This window comes from Pantherophis guttatus, chromosome 3 (assembly GCF_059756535.1).
Source record: "Pantherophis guttatus breed Tessera chromosome 3, ASM5975653v1, whole genome shotgun sequence".
NCBI lineage: Eukaryota > Metazoa > Chordata > Lepidosauria > Squamata > Colubridae > Pantherophis > Pantherophis guttatus.
In genome coordinates this window covers 46,232,070-46,252,895 of record NC_142065.1, presented here as the reverse complement: position 1 = coordinate 46,252,895, position 20,826 = coordinate 46,232,070, and the positions used below count along the sequence as shown (strand labels likewise).

General features: G+C 40.7%; 1 protein-coding gene across 1 annotated transcript in view; it reads left to right on the top strand.

Moving 5' to 3' along the window:
- Positions 1 to 903: 903 nt before the first annotated feature.
- TMCC2 (transmembrane and coiled-coil domain family 2) overlaps positions 904 to 20,826 on the top strand; it is a 103,685-nt gene continuing 83,762 nt past the window's right edge. The window contains exons 1-2 of the mRNA XM_060689752.2: positions 904 to 1,156; positions 1,361 to 1,737. Coding sequence (XP_060545735.1) covers positions 1,549 to 1,737 — 189 coding nt within the window. The 5' untranslated portion in view covers positions 904 to 1,156; positions 1,361 to 1,548. The remainder of the gene's footprint in view (positions 1,157 to 1,360; positions 1,738 to 20,826) is intronic.

Here is a 20,826-nt window from a genome sequence, read left to right as displayed (position 1 = left end):
ATAAATATGATACTAACCTGCATGTGGGAAAAACAGCAGACAAATCTTCTAGGTCAAGGAAAATTTAAAAGCCATATGGTAATTCTAATTTTATATAACACACAGCAATATCAGTTGTGAGTTATACGTAAGATAAGGGGAAGAAAACAAAATGGTATATGACACATCATAGGCTTCAAATACATTAATGCCATGTGGTGAAATGTTGGCACATAGATCAATAAATACGATTGAATAAATTGAATAAGAACAAATTTGAAATAAGTTTGCACAGGAGCATTTGCAGGCTGGGGCTGATGGGTGCTGTGGTGGATTCTTTTTGCTGCCTGCATATGCAGGATCATCGAACACCTCTCCCCTCCTTTCAATGGAACTGGTAACGAAGTGTACTAATAGAAGTACGAATTCTGTACGTCCTGTCGACGCTGACATGCACACCTGAAAATGCACAGCCAGAATTCTAACCGAAAAGCAACCAAATGTTTACAGCTGAAACCTATCCCTCTGGTGAAGCTGCGAATAAATCCAAAGCAAAACCAGCCCTTGGTGAGTGGCTTGCTGGTGGGAGGAGTTCCCATGGCAATAGAAAAGAGTTGGCATGACTGATATCAGCCGCGTCCCCCAAAACAGGCTAAGCGGGACCCAATGGAGGGGTTCACGCGAGGAGACCACGCCAATGTCCTCCTCCCGTCCCCGCAACGCTGCGAAGCGAACTCCCGCCCGCACTGCAAAGCCGCAGCCCAGTGCAGCACCATTCCCCTATTGACAGCTCCTGATAGCGAGAAGGGGCGGGCGGCGGGCGGGGGAGGACGAGAGCCAACCGGCCAACCAAACCTGGAAAGCGCTCGAGGCTTATACCCTCCTCCCGCTCTCCAGATCGAGCTACGACTCGGATTGGCTAGGCCCGGCTATCAATCAGGCTAGCCAGCCGGCTAGCTAAATGGGTGGGTTAGGCTGAGGGATTTGCTCTTCAGCCTCGCAGGAACGGCGGAAAGTGGGTTCTTTTTTTTTTTTTTTTTTGCGTGCGTGGGGGAAGTAAGCAAGCAGCTACTGGCCGTCGCGTCAAAAGAAAAGAGGAAGAGATGCCCTCGGCGGGAGAGAATTGCCACCCGTGCAGGAAGCTCAGATCAAGATCGCTCTTTCGTTTCCCTAAGCAGTGAGTAGCCTGTGAAAGAAGGGAGGGGAGCGCTAGCAAATGCATACTGTTTACTCGCGCGTCATCCTCCCAGTCAAATCCCAGCCAGCCAGCTCTTTCCCAGTTGCAGTTTTTAACTCAGGCAGTCAAAGTTGGGTGGTGGGAGCGGGTCCTCTCCTGCCATCCTCAGCGCATTGAGTTGGATGGACATGTTTTTCTTCACAGCTCCTCCCTGTAGTCTGCTTACCTCCCTCCGGATCACAGGTGAAAATGAACTTCAGCTTCCTCGGATGATTTGACTTGGTCCTTCGCTCCCCCACCTCACCCCCACCCACCCCGGTTTCCCTTCCCTCCTGTTTCCTATCTGCAATGCTTTGGAAAAGCAAGAACCAGAGGCTGACGTCTCACCCAGAATGAAGAGGTGCAAATCAGATGAGCTGCAGCAGTTAGACGGAGACTCTGCTGGGACAGAAGATGCTCTCCTTCTGCCAGCCATGGATGCCAAGCTTGGGGACTCAGCTGCTGCTCCGGTGGATTTGTGTGTCTCCAATCCAAACCCAGCTCCCCATCCTGTTACCCGGAGCAAACCTCCTGATTTAAAGGTATTTTTAAAATGCTTTTTAAAAATGTATTTGGCTGGACTACAGCCGGAACCCCCAACCAGGATGTGTATAAATTATTGACAAGTGCAAAAATGTCACAGGTGCTACATTTCGCATATACTTATTTTTAAAGGTGCACCAGTCAAGGCAATCATTGTACTATCCAGCTTGCATGACAAGTTCCCAGTGCTGAGTTTTCTTGTGATCAGATATGTTCATTGTTAAATAACAGACTTCGTTCAGTTTGTCACCTTTGCAACATAATATAAATAAAATATATTCTATAGTATATAGAATATGTACAGTGGTTTGGGAATCTGATTTGATCATATTCAATGACATTTTAAGTTGACATTTCATACCATCATTTTTACCTATTATATCTTTAGGCTGTAGTTCTATACCCGAAAATAAACCCCAGTGAGCCCATTGGGACCTATATTTTAAACAGACACTGTTATAGAGTTGTATTGCTAGTTCTAAATTTTATCTAGTAATTCCTTGACTGTTATTTACTGTGTGTAAAGAGTAAATACAAGTTACTATGTAAAATTTAATAAAGTAACACCAATTTAATGAAATGAAATTTAATGAAAATTTAGACAGCTATTTGCCAAAATTATGCAATTTCATCCTCAGTTTGTTAGACATCAGTGACTATCAAAAGATGTTGATCTTAACAATAGATATTGTTATAATAGGATAATGAATATAAATGAGTCAGTGGAAGTGACCAAGTGTAGGTATGATTATTTTTCTTTATTGTGAAGTATGATTTAATGAACTTGGTATAATTTATCTGTAGAACTGCAAAATATACTCAAATTATAAACTATAATCTTATTCCCACATAATATACAATATAACTTCTCCTAACAATGGTTTACATTAATGATTGTGTGATAGTGATATCTGTATGGATTATTTATTACTCTGGAGTTTAAGATGTTCCCAAAAGAATTTCCCAGACAGTTCCTTATCATTAACAGTGAATTATTTTAAAACCAGACTAAGTACTGTTTGTTAACCTATTCAGTAAACTGGTTTGAATATAAAAGTTATAGGTTACATATCGAGTCCTGTTGCAAGTTTGTTGACTCATTTGTAACAATAAAATTCCTCTTCAAGTAACCAGGCATAAAACCTTTTATAAATTAAAAGAGCATTCCTGTTGCTTTTCTTTTAGATTTTAATGAGCCATAAATGACTGTTTCAGGGCAGAACCAGATGGCTGCATTATGATATTATTCCTGAATCAGCAGAAAACTATGCCAGCATAAATTGTGCTGCCCTGAACCTTATCCTGTCTCAGGAAAGAGCTAATTTGTGATGCCAACATTAAAAATTTTATTGCAGGATAGGTTAAGGAAAATGATTGCTGGATTCCCCTAACTACTTTTCCCCTTCCGCTGAGCGTCATTTCCACAGATGAGGTGGAGAATCATTGCTAATCACTCTTCTTAACTTATGGTAGATTAGGGTTGGGCAAGTGTAGAAGATGCCTAGGATGAAAAGTTTAGCCATATTTCAAATTGCCTGAGTGACAGGTTGCTTGATGTAGAAGAAAGCTTTTGAGGACTATCATGGCTTTCTTTATCTTCCACATTACCTCAGGCCTTCTGGTGCCTGTGATCTGTAACGGATAAGATGGGATCAGGTGAAGCAAGACGAGGAACAATGAATAAACAAGCAACTTCCATTCTCAGCTAGTGATACAAGGGAAGGTTATTGGTGACAGAACTCAGAAATAACCTGTAGAATGGTCAAAATGGCACTGCTGGAAACCCGCAGAAAATAAGGACAAGACAGCAATATGCAATGGACAGCATCTGTCTCTTTTTCACAGTTTAAATCGACCCTTAGTAAAAAATATGGGATTACACTCTGTTAAAAGATCGCTAATCCTGTCGACACAGATCTAATTCTCTTTCAAAAGAGCACTGAATCTGTACACAATAATGAAGTCAGATGAAAGTGTCTCTCAGACATTACATGGAAGGTCCCTCTGAGGAATCTGATATCTTCTCCAACTCACTTGAAAATGACCACAAAGGGCAATGCTTAGCATCTAGAGGAATAGGGGCAGTGGTAGGATTCAAGTAATTTAACAACTGGTTCTCTGCCCTAATTATTTCTTCCAACAACCAGTTTGCCAAACTGTTCAGAAAGTTAACAACCAGTTCTCCTGAAATGGTGCAAACTGGCTGAATCCCACCACTGGTATGGTGGTATGGGGGGGTATGCCTCTAGCAGTGTAAATTGGCCAATAGGAATTGAACTGATCCCCAGCCCATACCACATTATTAATCATATGGTTGATTAAGTGTGTTAAAAAGTATCCCCAGCAAAAATTGTGTCAAAAAGAGGGAGAACATGTTTTAAATATTGAACAGCTGAAGATAACATTAGACTACTAGAAATGAGTCAGAGTGAAACCAGTGAAGATGTGGCATATACAAAATGGGATACCTGGGTATGTCAGTGCTGCGGTAGGGGGTTAGCCCTGAGGTACAGGACTCAGATGGGTCGGTAATTACTGTAGACACTTTTGCAAAAATGGTATAACTGTACTTTAATTATTTTACTTGGTGTTTATATTTGCCCAAGATGTGGGTTGGTACATTTGTGTTGTCTCTGTGGTACCTTGTTTATTACGTCTTGAAAGATAATGAAATTTCTGCAGACATTTTATAATAATCCCATTCTCCACCTGTTCTGGGTTTTATTGGTTGAAAACTAGGGATAGAAATAGAACAAAATAAGTTAAAATGTATAAACTATATTTTTTTCTACTGTCTAAGATGAACAGAACACCAGATAATACCCACTCCATCACTGTTCTATAATTCTTCAGCTCCCATCCCATTTAAGATTTCTTCATCCCCACTTCCATTTAAATGGTCTCCCTATGAGAATATTTATTTATTAAATTATCACAAATCATTAGATCCACACCAATGCATACTTGTAACTTTGATTTTTAAACATTTCTGTTGGGTTTTGTTGACCCTGGGTTATGGTTTTTTTTAATAAAAACACTACTGATGAGAACATACAAAAATATTTTTCAATGGTGTCTCATACTTGGCATCTTGGCAAGTTTTTGATGTATTTGTACACCATATTTTTTTTTAAATGTTAATTCTACTCATGTTTTTCAGAACAGTTGTAGTCTTTTTACAGTTATTTTTACAGCCAACAAAAGTATGGATTTTTTTTAAATGTAAGGACACATTTGAATAAGATGCACCTAATATATAACTTGTTGAAATGTAGCAATTAGTGAGCAGATCATCCAGATGTATTAATCTCTTCTGATAGGATTAAATATGGGTGAGATGAAAAAAGTGTCTCTTCTAAGGAAGCATTATACTCCCAGAACAAGTATATGCATAATTTTAACATTAACACCATGAAATTTATATACTGCTCTTCATCCCATGGTTATAGAGGGGTTTACAATAAAGAAAAGAAATTTGAGTAAAAGAAATTTAAAAGAGTCCAATAAAAAGCAGACAACACTAAAGGCATCAGAAGGAACCAAGGCCACAATATGTTTATCAGATAGTGTAAAATTGTAGAGAATGTTATTTAGTGAATTTCACTATGTTTTATATTTCCTAGGAATTGGAAAGTTGCAAGCGTAGCATTGTTAGTATTCAGAAAAACGCAAGGAAATTTCAGTTGTGATGTGTTGAAAATATTATGTGAATCACAGTATATGAAATACTAGTGGTTCAAAAAGAAAATAGAATAACTTTCATGCAGATATAGTATGTAAATAGATACTATGACAAAAAAATGGAATGCTATTTTCCCTGAAAAGAAGAAAAAGTGTTTTTCTTTTCAAAACTCCTTTAGCCAGGATTCTCAAATTTGCAGCATATGATGCCCCAAAATGAGAGCTGAATTTGTGGAACCGCTTTATAAAAATTTCAAGGTAACAAATAAATAAGAAATGCTATAACTTATAAAGGATAGACCAATGGGTTTCAGTACTGTATCTGTCTACCTCAACCAGGGCTTTGCTTCCTGGTTGAGGTAGACAGTTTATGTCAGTTTCTGCTTCTGTTTGCTTTGCCTAAGCAAGCCTGACAAACTTTAAAATGTTTTTGTGACTCCCACCTTGAGTTCAGCTATGAACTATGGTTTGTTTAATCATGATTTACTGAACAATCAAAATTATCTGAGTTCATTCAACAGATAGCCATAAGCTGTGAGTCTTAGAAGATCCCTAATTGCATGCCAATGTTGAATGGGAATTATATGCTCATTGAAGATTAAAGATGGAAGATCTCCAGAACTGGAGAATTCAGATATCTGCAGCCACTCAAACTTGTCAGGACTCTGTTCCTTCTCTTCCAGACAATTGATAAATGAGGGGCTCTTCTAGTTATTCTATATATAGATAGTACTTGGTTGGTATTCCCATCATCTTTGTTATCATTATTTTCTGCCTAACAATTCAAATAAATATTGAAAAAAACAGTGTTGGCCTAATTGGATTTTTAGACATCATAAAAGTGTGCTACTATTCTGATCTTCTATATTCTTGTGGTTGGGAGTGGGGGAGAAGGAAGGAATGCAATAAAACATAATATTATGCAGAGTGGCTGGATCAGTTTCAGTCTGAAACTATTATAAGTTTCCATCTCTGCATATGGAAACTGGGAGGGATGACAGAATTTGAAGTAAAAGGGATCTGAAGATAAGGGAAGTTACCCAAGTCACCTCCACACAAGATGGTTTGCACACAGATTTAATAAACAAACAAATAATTGTATGGTTTGGGGAGAAATCTCATGTAATTTTGAGGTGCAGATCTCCAAAAGGCTCAATTCAGAATTGAGTCCCCAATTAAAATCAAAATATTTGGATTGTTAGGTTTTATTTTAACTCAGCTAGCTTTTGTTTTGTGAACCTGGAATGGTATTTAAAGTGAAATGAATCCCCTTTCCAGCTATGAATATGGAGACAAGAAGCTAGAGCATCAATTCATTTCCTTTTTTTAATCCATGTAGGTAACAAAATGGAGGCAGAAGGAGGCAAAGTTGCTAACACCCTCCATATGCAATGGCTTTGACCCCAATTGGGTCACCATTTTGATTCCCCCCCCAACCTGGAAACAAGATGGAAGAGAAAATAGGACATAAACCTAGTTTTGTAGTTGATAAAGGAAAGTGTGACTTTCCCCATTGTCTAATATGAATTTCCAGGTGCATAGCAACCCTGTAGTATCAATATCAACAGACAAGGCTTAAATCTACCATAAAAATATAAACAGTTTAAGTCAAGGCTCCTTCTCCCAATAATACAGTTACTGTATTGTAGCTATTGTAAAGTAAGGCCAATTTACTCAACTAAAAAGACATTCTGCTTTTTACTTTAGTTGTACTGTAATTGGTTCCCTAAATTGATTGAATGCAGCTGTTATTGTCTTGCTGGGATATTCTTTAAAGGTGTCCCTAGTGAATCACATTGCTTGCTCAATTCTTTCTTGAAAACCAGAGAATCTGTGATGTGTTGACGGAGCCACTGGAAAAGAGAGGAGGCCTGAAGATAATAATCTGAGGGTAAATTAGAGAGAATAGACAGTATGTTATTTTGTAACTTTAAAATTTTCTGCCACCTTTTGGTTTTGAAGATAAATGAAAAGCTATTGGTATTAGTTTCATTTTACTTCCATTTACTACGTCTTCTTTCTTTATTTTCCCATCATTTTCTTTTCTTTTTCTTTTTCCTTTTGCTTTATGTTTCTTTTATATATTTTTAATGCTTTTTAGGTTCTGTTTGTTTTCTTCTCTCATCCACAATTGCTATAGAGAAGGTACAAAGAGTAACTGGATTAGAGTTAGAGAGTGTGGTATGCAGAGTGTATATTTTTGTGAGACGTAAAAGATACCGGTATGTAGAGAAAGCTTGTGTAGGTTCATTTATCAGCACTGTAATTCTGCCTATTTCAATGGACCTTATCCTTATCCTATATTTGTATGCTAGAATTGTAACCTTAAGAATAAAAAAGGAAAAAGTGGTAAATGGGAGAGGAAGCAGAAAGTGTGGATGGATACAAAAGATGTTATATTCCCAGTAATTGTGTATACTATTTTATATCTGATGGTCCATCAAAACACTTATTTTGCTATTTTATTAGAATGCCAAACTGCTGCATTTTAAAGATATTTAAAAAGCCTGGGAGTAGAATTTAATTACAATCAATAAAATACTTATTATTGCAGCACAAATGAAGATATTTTGAAGTTTTGTGTGTGGACATTCGATCCACCATGTTCTGCTTTCTGTACAATTTGCCTTTTAGTCTTCATTCACATTTCTGAGAAATGGGATTCTTTTGGAGATAAGTTTTCTGTTGTGATGTGCAGCTTTCACCTTTGAAGATCGCTCTGGCTCCACCTAGTGTAAATGCTTGCAATTATATCTAGCCCACTCTTATTTGTCTTGACTGTAGCATTGTATAGTATTTCCTCACAGCATTGCTTCTATCCCTAAATTCCTCCAACTGCTCACTCCAGAACAGCAGAATACAATGAGCTTAGCTATGCTGCCCCCTCTAGGTGATCAGTAGGAATTTGAGAAAAATGCATTCAATTGGTACTCTACTCAAGCCACTGCCTAGCTTTGAAGTAGCAAAAAAAAACCTCTCTTTTTCCCTCACTCCCAAAAGGAAACTCCCCAGCAATGCATATTTTCAGTACACATTGTGTGCATTTGGCTGGCCATTTACAAAAACAGAAAAGAGACACAGTGACCTTGCAGTTAAGATGCTGGGCTGTTGACCAGAAAGTTGGCAATTCGAGACCCAAGTACCGCATAACGGGATGAGTTCCTGTTCTGGCCCCAGCTCCTGCCAACCTAGCAGTTTGAAAGCATGCAAGTGTAAGTAGGTAAACAGGTACCACTTTGGTGGGAAGATAACAGCACTCCATGCACCTTGGCATATAGCTATGCCGGCCATATGACCATGGAAGCTTCTTTGGACAATGCTGGCTAGGAAATGGTGAAGAGCATTGCCCCCTATAGTCGAACATGACAGAACAGGGGAAACCTTTACCTTTTGCAAAATGTTTGTGAAAGGATGATCTGCCTGGTTTCTCACCATCACTTTTCCACTACTACAAATTTATGTAGGTCTGTTATCAATTTTGCCACCATGTATTTTTTAGGGTCTGTAACCACAGTGACTGAGTGAGGAAAGGTGTTATTAATTATAAACATAAAAACAGCCTGAAAAGAGTGGTGATTGTGAAGGTATTTTTATACCACCATCCTCATTGGGACTCTATTGGAATAATCAAAATGCCTTCCCAGAAAAGGGAAATAAAATATATTAAAAATCTAAGCAGTCTGATGCTTAATGTGCCTAGCCCTTCCCTGCCAAAGAAAAGTGGGAAACTGATAATAGTCCTCATCCCTGTTAAGTCAAGCCAGCATTCACTTTAACACAGTGGTTGACACACTGGTTCCATACTTCAAATATGGAATTCAAGAGCTTCATAGAGCTTATCAGTTGCAAAATGGAAAAAAAATGTTTTAAGTGATTTGGGTTATTAGGCAACTCAGCTGGAAATATATCCACAGCTGCCAAATCCAGTCAACATTATGGGGTCATAGAGATCTGGATGGGCATTTGAATTATTACAGCTTCTTCACATGGAAGTGTCTACTAGATGTCTTTTTCCTTGGCAGCAATAAAGGTTGAACCCGGGCATTCATATTTAGCTACATATTATTTGTATTCCAGCATCCTGTGAACAGTTCCACTCTCACCTACATCCCAGCTATTTTCCCCCCTATTACCAAAAGGGTTATTGTAGAGAATCTGCAGAGTGGAGTTCAGTCCCTCTTATTGTATAGCTTTCAGGCGTTAAAGTTCTGCTGAAGCATTAGGAATAGGGAAGAATCTATTCTATAGCATTTTCACGGATGGAAAAATAAGAGTTCAGTGTTGCATGTTTGCTTTTTTCAAGTAGAGAAATGGTCATCCGGTTATAAGCAAGCTTCTTATCAGGGCTGTAGACTTGGAAAAAGCCCTGCCTGGGATTCTGCCTGGGACGAGTTGGAAGGACGGTGATGGAGTCAGCATAATTATTTAAGAAGAATAGTAAGGAAATTTGGAATACACAGCCAGTCATTTATTGTGATAGGATTTAAAAATTCTGTGGAAAATCAGTTCCTAACTACTGGAACTCTGCCAAGGTCTTACTGATAAAAATGACTTTTGACAATGTTTTTCTCCTAGGTATAGTGACATATTCTTGTTTTTCAAATAGCATTGCATCTGCCAGGAATATTTTTCTACTGTACTGTTGCTATTTTAAAAAAATGGTAATTGCAATATTATGGTTGCTACATGGATTCTATTTAGTTCTTGTGAGTTTGGTCTAGCTCCTGAAGTGGAGGATTTCCCTCCCAGCTATGTATCTCAGTGCCATGGGGCCAGCTATAGAATTTATTTAATTTCTTTCTATTTTGCCCCTTTTGAATTTCCCAGAGAAATGATACAGGTTGCAAAAGCCCCTTCTGTATCACATGCTTTAGTTAGATCCCATATAAACTATTCCCTGGAGATGTACAGTGGCCGCAAGAACTTTAAAGCCAAGATAGGAGGTTAAAACTAAAATGAATAGACCCTGAAGGCATCTGGAAGAGGAAGTTTGAGACTTCCAGTTTCTTACCTCACAGGCTTAGTCATGCTGCTGCAGCTACATATATATTTTTCTTTCTATAAATGTTACTTTACCAAGTGAATAAGTAGTAAATTATAGTCTCATATCTTTTTCTTTCATTGTATTCCATAGTATTCCCTTTCTGCAGTAAGGTTGTGATTGAAGACTTTTGTTTTTTCAGCTGTCAAAAAATGCTGATGTAGGTGCATCCTTTATTTTATTTTGTGGAGTAAAAGACAATATAATTTCGTCACTGTCCATACAATTTCAGAATTCCATACAAACAGCTTTGTTTTCCCTATTTAAAGTCAGTTTTGAGAAGATCCTGTTCTTCATGAGGCATATGATTATAATTATTCTTTGCAAGCTGAGCTTTTAAAAGAAGAAAAAACAGTCCTGCAGTTATAATGGGCTCCAATGTTTCTCTAAGGGTAAAAAAGGATGATAATTAATTGCTTTCCCCATCTTTAATGAAGTAAGCATTGGAAGCTAAAGTAAAGATAGTAAATGTCATTAGGAAGTTGTCAATTTCTTGCTTTTTTTTAAAAAAAAAAGGCCCACATTTTTGGAGGACACAATTGAAACCGTGGAATGTGGGGAAAGCAAGGTTGTTGTTTTTTGGTCTTGAACATATACAAAAATCACTCCTTTGGATATACCGGTAATATCAAATAAAAGAACAATGCTTTATTATTTTCAGTGGGAATGAATTTTTTTTCTGGTGCTAATAGCATTGGAGAGGAAACTATTTTCATTGGGCACACAATAGAAATTTCCCCTTTCCTTGATTAAGATTGCAGACTCTTCATGATTACTATTACAAAAGCTAAAGAATTTCTCCAAGCTGCATTTAATATCAAATATAACATGGACATAAAGAAGCCAATCCCCAGAAAATTCCATTCTTCAGTTTTCCGTTCCTTTTTTCAATTCCATAACCCAATTTTTATATGGAAATTGCTATTTCAGAATTGTAGAATATAGAAAATATTTGGTGGTTATAGAATTTACACTTGTCAGTGACATTTTTTCCCCAGGAATCCTGATATCTCTTCTACTAAATTAATTTGCAGTGAGAAAAACTTGCACACATGATATATTTTGATACAAAAAAAGAACAATCCATTTAGTCTAAAGCCTGTCTCTAGAATGAAATAGCAGCAGGAAGCTCACAAGCATGATTTAAAAGTAATAGCAGTTTTCCAATAATGTTCCTTTGCCATTAATATTTAGAGATATGGGTCCTATTATTCTGGAGGGTAGATACAGCCTTCATTATTGGTTGTCATTAATGCCTTTATTAATTGGTCTTGTTTTCTTTTAAAAGGCATTTAAGTTGATGGGACCATCACTATATCTTAGATTAGAGAATTCCAAAGTTCAGTTATGTACTGTGTGCAGTTCAGTGCAGTGCAGGGATCTATCCAAAGCAATTTTGATTGATTGGATTCAAATATCTCATTATGCTATGGTTTACTTAATCAATATTTCTCTGCTTTCTCTCTGCTGCCTGTTACTTCTTTGCCGTCTTCTCTCTTTAGTGGACTGACTGTTTCCTTTATTTTTTTCTTGTTATTTATAAGTTGGAAGAAACTTTTTTTGTTATCTTTGACTTTTGTTGCAAGTCTTTGTTCATTCTGAGCCTTTGTTTTCGTAACTTCATCTTTGCAGATTCTGGCTATCTGCTGATATTCTGCCTTAGTTGTGTGTCACTCTTTTCATTTTTTGTACTTGTCCTTTTTGTCTTTCAATTTGTCAGAGAGATCTTTGTGCAGCCATGCTGGTTTCTTCTTGGATTCCTTGTTTTTCTTTTTCAGTGGTATTGTGTTGGACTGGGCTTTTATGATCATATTTCCTGACTAAAGAACAATTGGCTAGATTCTACTAATATCATGAACAAGATAAACAAATTATATTATACCTTTGGCTAAACACTGAATCCAGCCATTGCTTCACCTGTAGAAGTTAAGTTTTGAAGTGAATGGAACTTGATGCCTTCCCAGAAGGGTTAGAATTACATTAACTAGATTTCCCACTCAATTGGATGTTATCATGATGCCATAATTAGAGGGCATCAGATTGGGAAAGGTTGAGATAGGATTACCAGCAAACGAATATATGCTTCTGATTATCATATGGTGCATTTATTGAGGCCTAGGAATGAATTTATTTATTTTATTTATTTATTGTCATATTTATATGCCGCCCTTCTCCCGAGGGACTCAGGGTGGCTCACAGAATAAAAATGACCCAACAATAAATAGAATTAAAATGTTAAAATCCGATTTAAAAATCCCAAATCCCCCAAATTAAAATGCACACTAGATCAGGGGATTTGCTGAAAGAGCCATGTCTTTAGGTTGGCGCGGAAGGTGCAGAGGTTGGGGGCCGTCCGGAGCCCAGTGGGTAAACCATTCCAGAGGGTTGGTGCAACCACAGAAAATGCCCTCATCCTGGGGGCCGCCAGCCGACACTGTCTGGCCGATGGGACCCAGAGGAGGGCAGTCCTATGTGAGCGCACTGGGCGGTGGGAGGCCGGTAGGAGATAGTCCTGCAAATACCCCGGGCCCATGCCATGAAGGGCTTTATAGGTGAGCACCAGCACCTTGAAGCTGATTCAGAGGACCACCGGCAACCAGTGCAGCTCGCGCAACAATGGTGTATATGGGAGTAACGGGAAGCACCTGTAACTACCCACGTGGCCGCATTCTCGACCAGTTGGAGCCTCCGGGTGCACCCCAAGGGCAGCCCCATGTAGAGGGCATTGCAGTAATCCAGCCAAGAAATAATGAGAGCATGAGTGACCGTACGGAGGGCATCCCTGTCTAGGAAAGGGCACAACTGGCGCACCAGCGAACCTGTGCAAAAGCCCCCCTTGTCACGGCTGTCAGATGGTCCACCAAGGACAACCGTGAATCAAGGAGAACGCCAAGATTACGAACCCTTTCCGAGGAGCCAGGCAGTCCCCTCCCATCAGAAGCGATGGGGATACTAGATCATGAGATGCCAGCATCCACAGCCACTCTGTCTTGGAGGGATTGAGTCTGAGCCTGTTCCTACCCATCCAGACCCGCACCGCCTCTAGGCACTTAGACATCACGGAAAGGGCATTCCTGGGTTGATCCAGGGTGGAAATGTAAAGTTGGGTATCATCAGCATACTGATGATACCTCACCCCGAAACTATGCATGATCTCACCCCGCGGCTTCATGTAGATGTTAAAGAGCGGGGGGGAGAACCGACCCCTGCGGCACCCCACAAGTGAGGGGCCTTGGGGAGGATCTCTGACCCCCTGCCCAGACAAACTGCGTATGGCCTGAGAGGTAGGAGGAGAACCACTGTAAAACAGTGCCCCCCACCCCTAACCCCCCGAGTCATCACAGTAAGATACCATGGTCGATGGTATCAAAAGCTACTGAGAGGTCAAGTAGCACCAGGATGGAGGAATAACCCCCATTGGCATGCGACGAAGAGGGGGTTGAGGGTTTTTTAATGTAATTTTTTAGCGAAATTTTTAAGGGTTCCAGGGGGGGAGAGTTGGATTAGAACTATGGTTGTGGGTGTGGGGGATAACCCATCGAAGAGGGGGCCTGGTCCGGCTGAGGGGCGCGGCATGGGGGGTGTGGGACTCGGGGTCAAGGAGGGGGTTAGAGCTTGTTCTGATGATGGACTTTCCATAAGTACTGTGGCTGGGAGGGGTAGATATGGCAGGAGAAGGGGGCCATATCGTGTTGTGGGAGCGCCTCTGACCCGGAGCCGGTCTCACCTTGCTCCTTGGTTCACCAAGGAGCTGAGGGAGATGAAGTGCTGGAAAAGACACCTGGAGAGCAGTTGGAGGGCCAGCCTTTCTGAATCCGACCGAACACTAGTAAGGTCTCATATTAAGACTTACCTAGTGGCAATAGAAGCGGCAAAATTTAACTATTTTGCCACTCTTATTGTGTCATCAGATAATCGCCCGGCCACCCTGATTAGGGTGACCCGCTCCCTACTCCACCAGGGAGCGCGGGAGGACCTCTTGGAGGGTAGGGCCGAGGACTTTGTGCAGTATCTGTATGACAAAATTGCTCAGATTCGGGAAGACTTGGACTCTGACTGGATAGATTCAGGAGGGATGATGGAGGCAGGTTTTGAGAATGTTATCTGGGAAGAGTTTGATCCTGTGACTCCCGAAGATGTGGACAGGATTCTGGATAGATTGAGCGCAGCCACATGTTTATTGGACCCGTGTTCCTCCTGGTTGGTGCTAGTTTCTCGGGAGGTGACACGAGGCTGGCTCCAGGGAATTATAAATGTTTCTTTGAGTGAGGGTGACTTTCCTGCTGCATTGAAAGAGGTGGTGGTGAGGCCTCTCCTCAAGAAGCCTTCCGTGGACCCGGCAGTGTTAGCAAACTATCGTCCAGTCTCCAACCTTCGCTTTGTGGCGAAAGTTGTTGAGAGTGTGGTGGCGCAACAGCTTCCCCAGTACCTGGATGAAACGGTTTATCTGGATCCATTCCAGTCGGGCTTCAGGCCTGGGTACAGCACGGAAACGGCATTGGTCGCGTTGGTTGATGATCTCTGGAGGGCTCGGGACAGGGATTGTTCCTCTGTCCTGGTCCTATTAGATCTCTCAGCGGCTTTTGATACCATCGACCATGGTATCATGCTGCACCGGTTGGAAGAGTTGGGGGTGGGGGGCACTGTGCTGCGGTGGCAGGGGGCAGAGGTCGACCCCGAGGCGCCTTATATGTGGGGTGCCACAGGCGTCGGTCCTTTTGCCCCTTCTGTTCAACATTTATGTGAAGCCACTGGGTGAGATCATCCGTGGTTTCGGGGTGAAGAACTATCAGTACACTGATGAACTCAGCTGTACATCTCCACCCGGACCACCCCAATGATGCCCTTGAAGTGATGTCCCGGTGCGAGTTGTTGGCCCCCACGGAGAGGGCTCACAACTTGGGTGTCCTCCTGGATTCACGACTGTCTTTAGAAGAGCATTTCACGGCTGTGGCCAGGAGGACTTTCTTTCAGGTCCGCTTGATCCGCCAGTTGCGTCCCTTTCTGGATCGGGACTCCTTACGCACGGTCACTCATGCCCTCATTACCTCCCACCTGGACTACTGTAATGCTCTCTACATGGGGCTCCCATTGAGGAGCACCCAGAGGCTCCAACTGGTTCAGAGTGCGGCCACGCGGGTGGTTATGGGAGCGACATGGCGTTCCCATTTAACACCTCTCCTGCGCGAGCTGCACTGGCTCCCGGTGGTCTTCCGGGTGCGCTTCAAGGTTTTGGTTACCACCTTTAGAGCGCTTCATGGCTTAGGACCTGGGTACTTACGGGACCGCCTTCTGCCACCAGTAGCCTCTCACCAGCCAGTACGCTCACATAGAGAGGGGCTCCTCAGGGTGCCATCGGCCAAACAGTGTTGACTGGCGGCCCCCAGGGGGAGAGCCTTCTCTGTGGGGGCACCTGCCATCTGGAATGAGCTCCACCCGGAGATACGGAGGATCCCAGATTTACGGACCTTCTGCCGTGCCCTCAAGACCTTTTTATTTCAACAGGCTGGCCTGACCTAACTTCCCTTTTAATTGTAAATTTTAAATTTGTTTTAAAACATTAGGGGTGTTTTAATTTGTTTTGGGCCAAATTATTTAATGGGTTTTTATATTGTCCTTTAAATTTTGTAGTTTGTGTGTTTATCTTTTTGGCTGTTCACTGCCCTGAGTCCTTCGGGAGTAGGGCGGTATATAAATCCAAAAATAAAATAAAATAAAATAAATAAAATCCCGGGCCCGCCAAAGATCATTCACCAGGGCAACCAATGCCGTTTCCATGCTGTGTCCGCACCTGAAGCCTGATTGGTATGGGTCTAGATAATCAGTTTCCTCCAGGAATTGCGGGAGTTGGTACGCCACCATTTAATTACAAGGGTCTAATAACTTTTGAATAGATGAAATTGTTTACTTTTCTCATTTATGCTAAAATGGGATGAGTGAAGAAGTGCACTGTTGAAACTGGTTGCCAAAGTATTCAACAGAGAGATAACAGTGGGGAAAAAAATCCTCTAAAAATTCTATTTAATTAGGAGAATTTTGCAAGAAGTTGTAGCGAACAATTTTCATTGTTTGGGGTTATCTATATGTCCATCAAACTGTATACATTTTTAAAGTATATACATTTTATTTTATTTTATTTCCAGTAGGTATTTTCGTGAGTGCCAAGAAACCCAGTTTAATTTGGGAATGAAAGGAATGAAAGAAGCAACTATCTAGTTCTCAAGTACCAAAAACGAACAATGCAGATCAAGTAGATTATACTATATGCAAAAGAGCTTGCAATGGATAAAAGAGATCAGACTTATTACAGCTTCTATAACTTATCTATGCAATAAAAGATTTTGCAGAAGCTGATTCATTTCTTCCATACTTGAATATTAGGATTTCAAAATAGGAGTCTGCAGAAGAGGAATATTTCTACCATCTGCATCCTGGTACCTGCTATTTTCCTTAAAATAATATGCAAGATATGTTATTTGAAAATAGTTCCCAAGTTTTTATACATGCAGTAGCATAAATGACTTGTTTTCCACCTTTACCCTTTGAAGAAGATGAACTTGTTTCCTATCAACTGAAGCCTGACAAAAAAAGAAATCCTTCCATCAAATTTTAAATTTAAATACATCATTATATATCTATATTTAAGCGTACTTTCTTGTTTTAAAGCTAACAAATCACATGTATCTGTATCCATTCTGACAATTTGGATTTTTCTTTGCTTGAAATTAAAATTCTTCATAAAGAGCCATTAACATTCTGCTGCATGGGATAACTAAAGTAAATTGGCATAATGCTGCCTTTTTAAAAAATCAGTGTACGGTGTCAAAGCTATTGCTATTTCTAACATCTCTAACATGCAGGGAGAAAGAATCTATTGTGTTTCAGCCTCCTCAATTATATTTGTTTGGAAAACAGTTTGGATCAGGACCATCTTAGTTTCTGGAATATCATGATTAGTAATTGCCTTGTTAACACCACCTTTCAGCTACTGGAATTTGTTCTTGCATCAAGTTTCTTGTATGCCTTTTTATACATTTGGTAGGGGGCTGCACTATTCATTTAACCTCTGAGGCACTATTATGATAACAAGATGTTTGGGGACAAGACCTTCCATAATATAGTTATTCACAGTTGCTAGAGTCAATATAAGAGAATTAAATCACCTTGTCTTTTGTACTTTATTTCTTAGATTAGATTATATATACTACTGACTTCTGAAATACCTCAGTGATTTGCAACTTAAAGATAAAATCTTAAAGTGATGTTAAAAATAAGGTTATTAAAAATGAATGAAAGTATGTATGAAGACATGCATTTCAAGTCTTTAAAAGGTGAACAAAATACTGAGTTCTTCCACTGAGAAAGAAGTGGTGCAGAGAAGATTCAGTCCCACAATGGGATTCTCCTCAGATTACCTCAGTGAGCACGATGGACAGGGTTGGATACAAAAGCGGGAAGTGGCACTGCAACAGCTTCTTTGTTATACCATTTGAGATTGAATAAGGGAAGCCAAGTGTAAATACTTTAAATTGGTACATTAAATAATGTTGCATTCCTGGGTTGTTTTGAAATCCAAAGCAGGTCTTTGTTTTTATTTATTTATTTATTTATTTATTATTTATTTATTTATTTATTATTCGAATTTCTATACCGCCCTTCTCCTTTCGGACTCAGGGCGGTGAACAGCCAAAATAAAAAACATTTATACATAAGTACGATTAAAAATAGATTTAAAATAATTAAATTTGGCCCATAGTTTAAAATTTATCAATTTAAAATCCATATCAAAATTTAAAACCAACCATAAAATCATAAAATCAAGAGAGACCGGCTAACTGAAAGAGATGAGTTTTTAGGGCCCGACAAAAGGTCCGGAGGTCGGAGATCACTCGTATCTCTGGGGGTAGATTGTTCCAAAGGGTAGGTGCCACCACAGAGAAGGCTCTCCTCCTGGGGGTCGCCAGCCGGCATTGTCTAGCCGACGGCACCCTGAGGAGGCCCTCTCTGTGGGAACGAACTGGCCGGTGGGAGGCTATTGGTGGCAGAAGGCGGTCCTGTAAGTACCCTGGCCCTAAACCATGGAGCGCTTTAAAGGTGATCACCAACACCTTGAAGCGCACCCGGAAGTCCACCGGAAGCCAATGCAGCTCGCGCAGGAGAGGAGTCACATGGGAGCGCCCAGTCGCTCCCATAATCCCCCGCGCGGCCGCATTCTGCACCAGTTGGAGTCTCCGGGTGTACCCCAAGGGGAGCCCCATGTAGAGAGCGTTACAATAGTCCAGATGAGAGGTGACGAGTGCTTGAGTGACTGTGCGTAGGGAGTCCCGATCCAGAAAGGGGCGCAACTGGCGTATCAGGCGAACCTGATAAAAAGCCCCCCTGGCCACGGCCGTCATATGCCCTTCTAAAGACAGCCGTGCGTCCAGGAGGACGCCCAAGTTGCGGGCCCTTTCCGTGGGGGCCAATGATTCGCCCCCAATAACCAGCGATGGTGTCAGCTGGCTATACCGGGACGCCGACAGCCACAGCCACTCGGTCTTGGAAGGGTTGAGTCGAAGCCTGTTTCTCCCCATCCAGACCCGTCTGTCTCCAGACTGGCCCATCCATTATCTAGAAAAATCTTTTTAAAGACCATAATTGTTTAAAGTTTGCAACTTGGAAAATAAGAGAATGAAATGCCAAAGAACACATATGAAAGAATGAGAAAAAAAAGTAAAAATAGGTATGTGGTTTGTTGGTGAATCTAGGAGAAAGAAAAAGGATGAGCTAAAGTGATGTGAACTTGTGGAGTGGGGAATACATACATGGGAATGGTTTAATTCTCAATAAAAAGCCAAAATTGGTATCATCTAGATCAGGGGTATCAAACTCAAGGCCTGTGGCCCAGATTCGGCCCTTGGGGTGCTTAAATCTGTCCCGCGGGGCCAGCCTGGGAATATAAAAGAACCAGTTCGTAGTGCCTCTGTTGGCTAAAACAGGCTGTGTGCGGACCCCCTGCACCTCGTTTTCACCCTCCATGGCCTCCTGCAGCACTCTGCTGGCTGAAAACAGCCCAAAAAACAGGCCCGAAAACGGCTGGCAGGGTGCTGCAGGAGGCATCCGTCCTGCCACCCCCCCGCCGCTCTCCCCCCCTGCCGGCCCGCAAAGAACTACAATGCTGATCTGGCCCTCGAAGAAATCCACTTTGACACCCTTGATCTAGATGATATAAATTAATAAATGAGTGATAGTTTCATGATATGCTCCAGGGTATAGCAATAACAAAGTAAACACAGATGCATTTTAGGAAAAATTGTACAATGTTCGGAATGTAAGTGATTCCAGGGCAAGGTTATTCTATCATATGGCATGCCTAAATGGATGACAGACTAAAGAAAAGTGACGGGGCCATTCAAAGACTCAATAATGAATGAGAATAGTGTTTATTTGGTGAGTATATTCTAGAAAAAGTTCCAATTCCAATCGATGGTTTAAAGATAAATGTAACTTATACATACATACATATGGCAGCCATCTCCCCAAATCCTGCTCTACTGCTTCATTGTTGTGGGGATTATTTCTGGGAGGGATGAGTGAAGAATGCAAGGAGATGTGTCAAGAGTACTGCAGAGCCACCACCCACCCACAGAAATACAATTCCTGAAATGGCCAGGACCAGTTATGGAAATGCTTTAAAACATATTTAGAATTCCTTCAGTTCCTGGGAGAAATGTGACCTTTTATAGCATCTTCTAGAACTGAAATAGTGTTTTGACAGAAAATCTACCCAAATCCAAATATGAATGCATATCTAGAAAATATTACTCCATGGAAGTTCTTTTCAACAAAACTCTTGAGTGATATTTAGCTACTACTACCATATTTATTATATTTATTTGAATCAACTGTATATGCAAAATATTTAAGGCAGGTTCACGTATATTTTTTCCTTCCAAAGCAGTTTGAAGTTTTTGCTCCTGGTGAATTGAAGCTCTGTGAAAATTCTGAAAAGTGCAGATAACATCAAGAGTTAATTAATGCTTCCTCGAGCCAATAAAAAGGAATGTGCTAAACTATCATTTAAGTGTTTTTTAATATTTGCTTAGTCATTTTGAAAAAAGTGTGAAGTGTCAGTATGGGGAGAAAGCTGCTTGGCCTTCAACATGTGAGTTTTCCTGATATAAATTTTAGTGAAAGCTGTGGTGATTACAAGCGACCATGTAGCATCTATATTTGTGGCAGGGGTCAGGGAATAACAGCTTGCTTGATTCCAGAGATGGGGAGGCTTGGTAAAGTGAGAACGATGTGTATAAGCAGAGAAATCAAGCTTGGCAGGGTGTCATTAAACTGAATAGAGGGATTAAAAAGTAGATATACCAATAGGGCT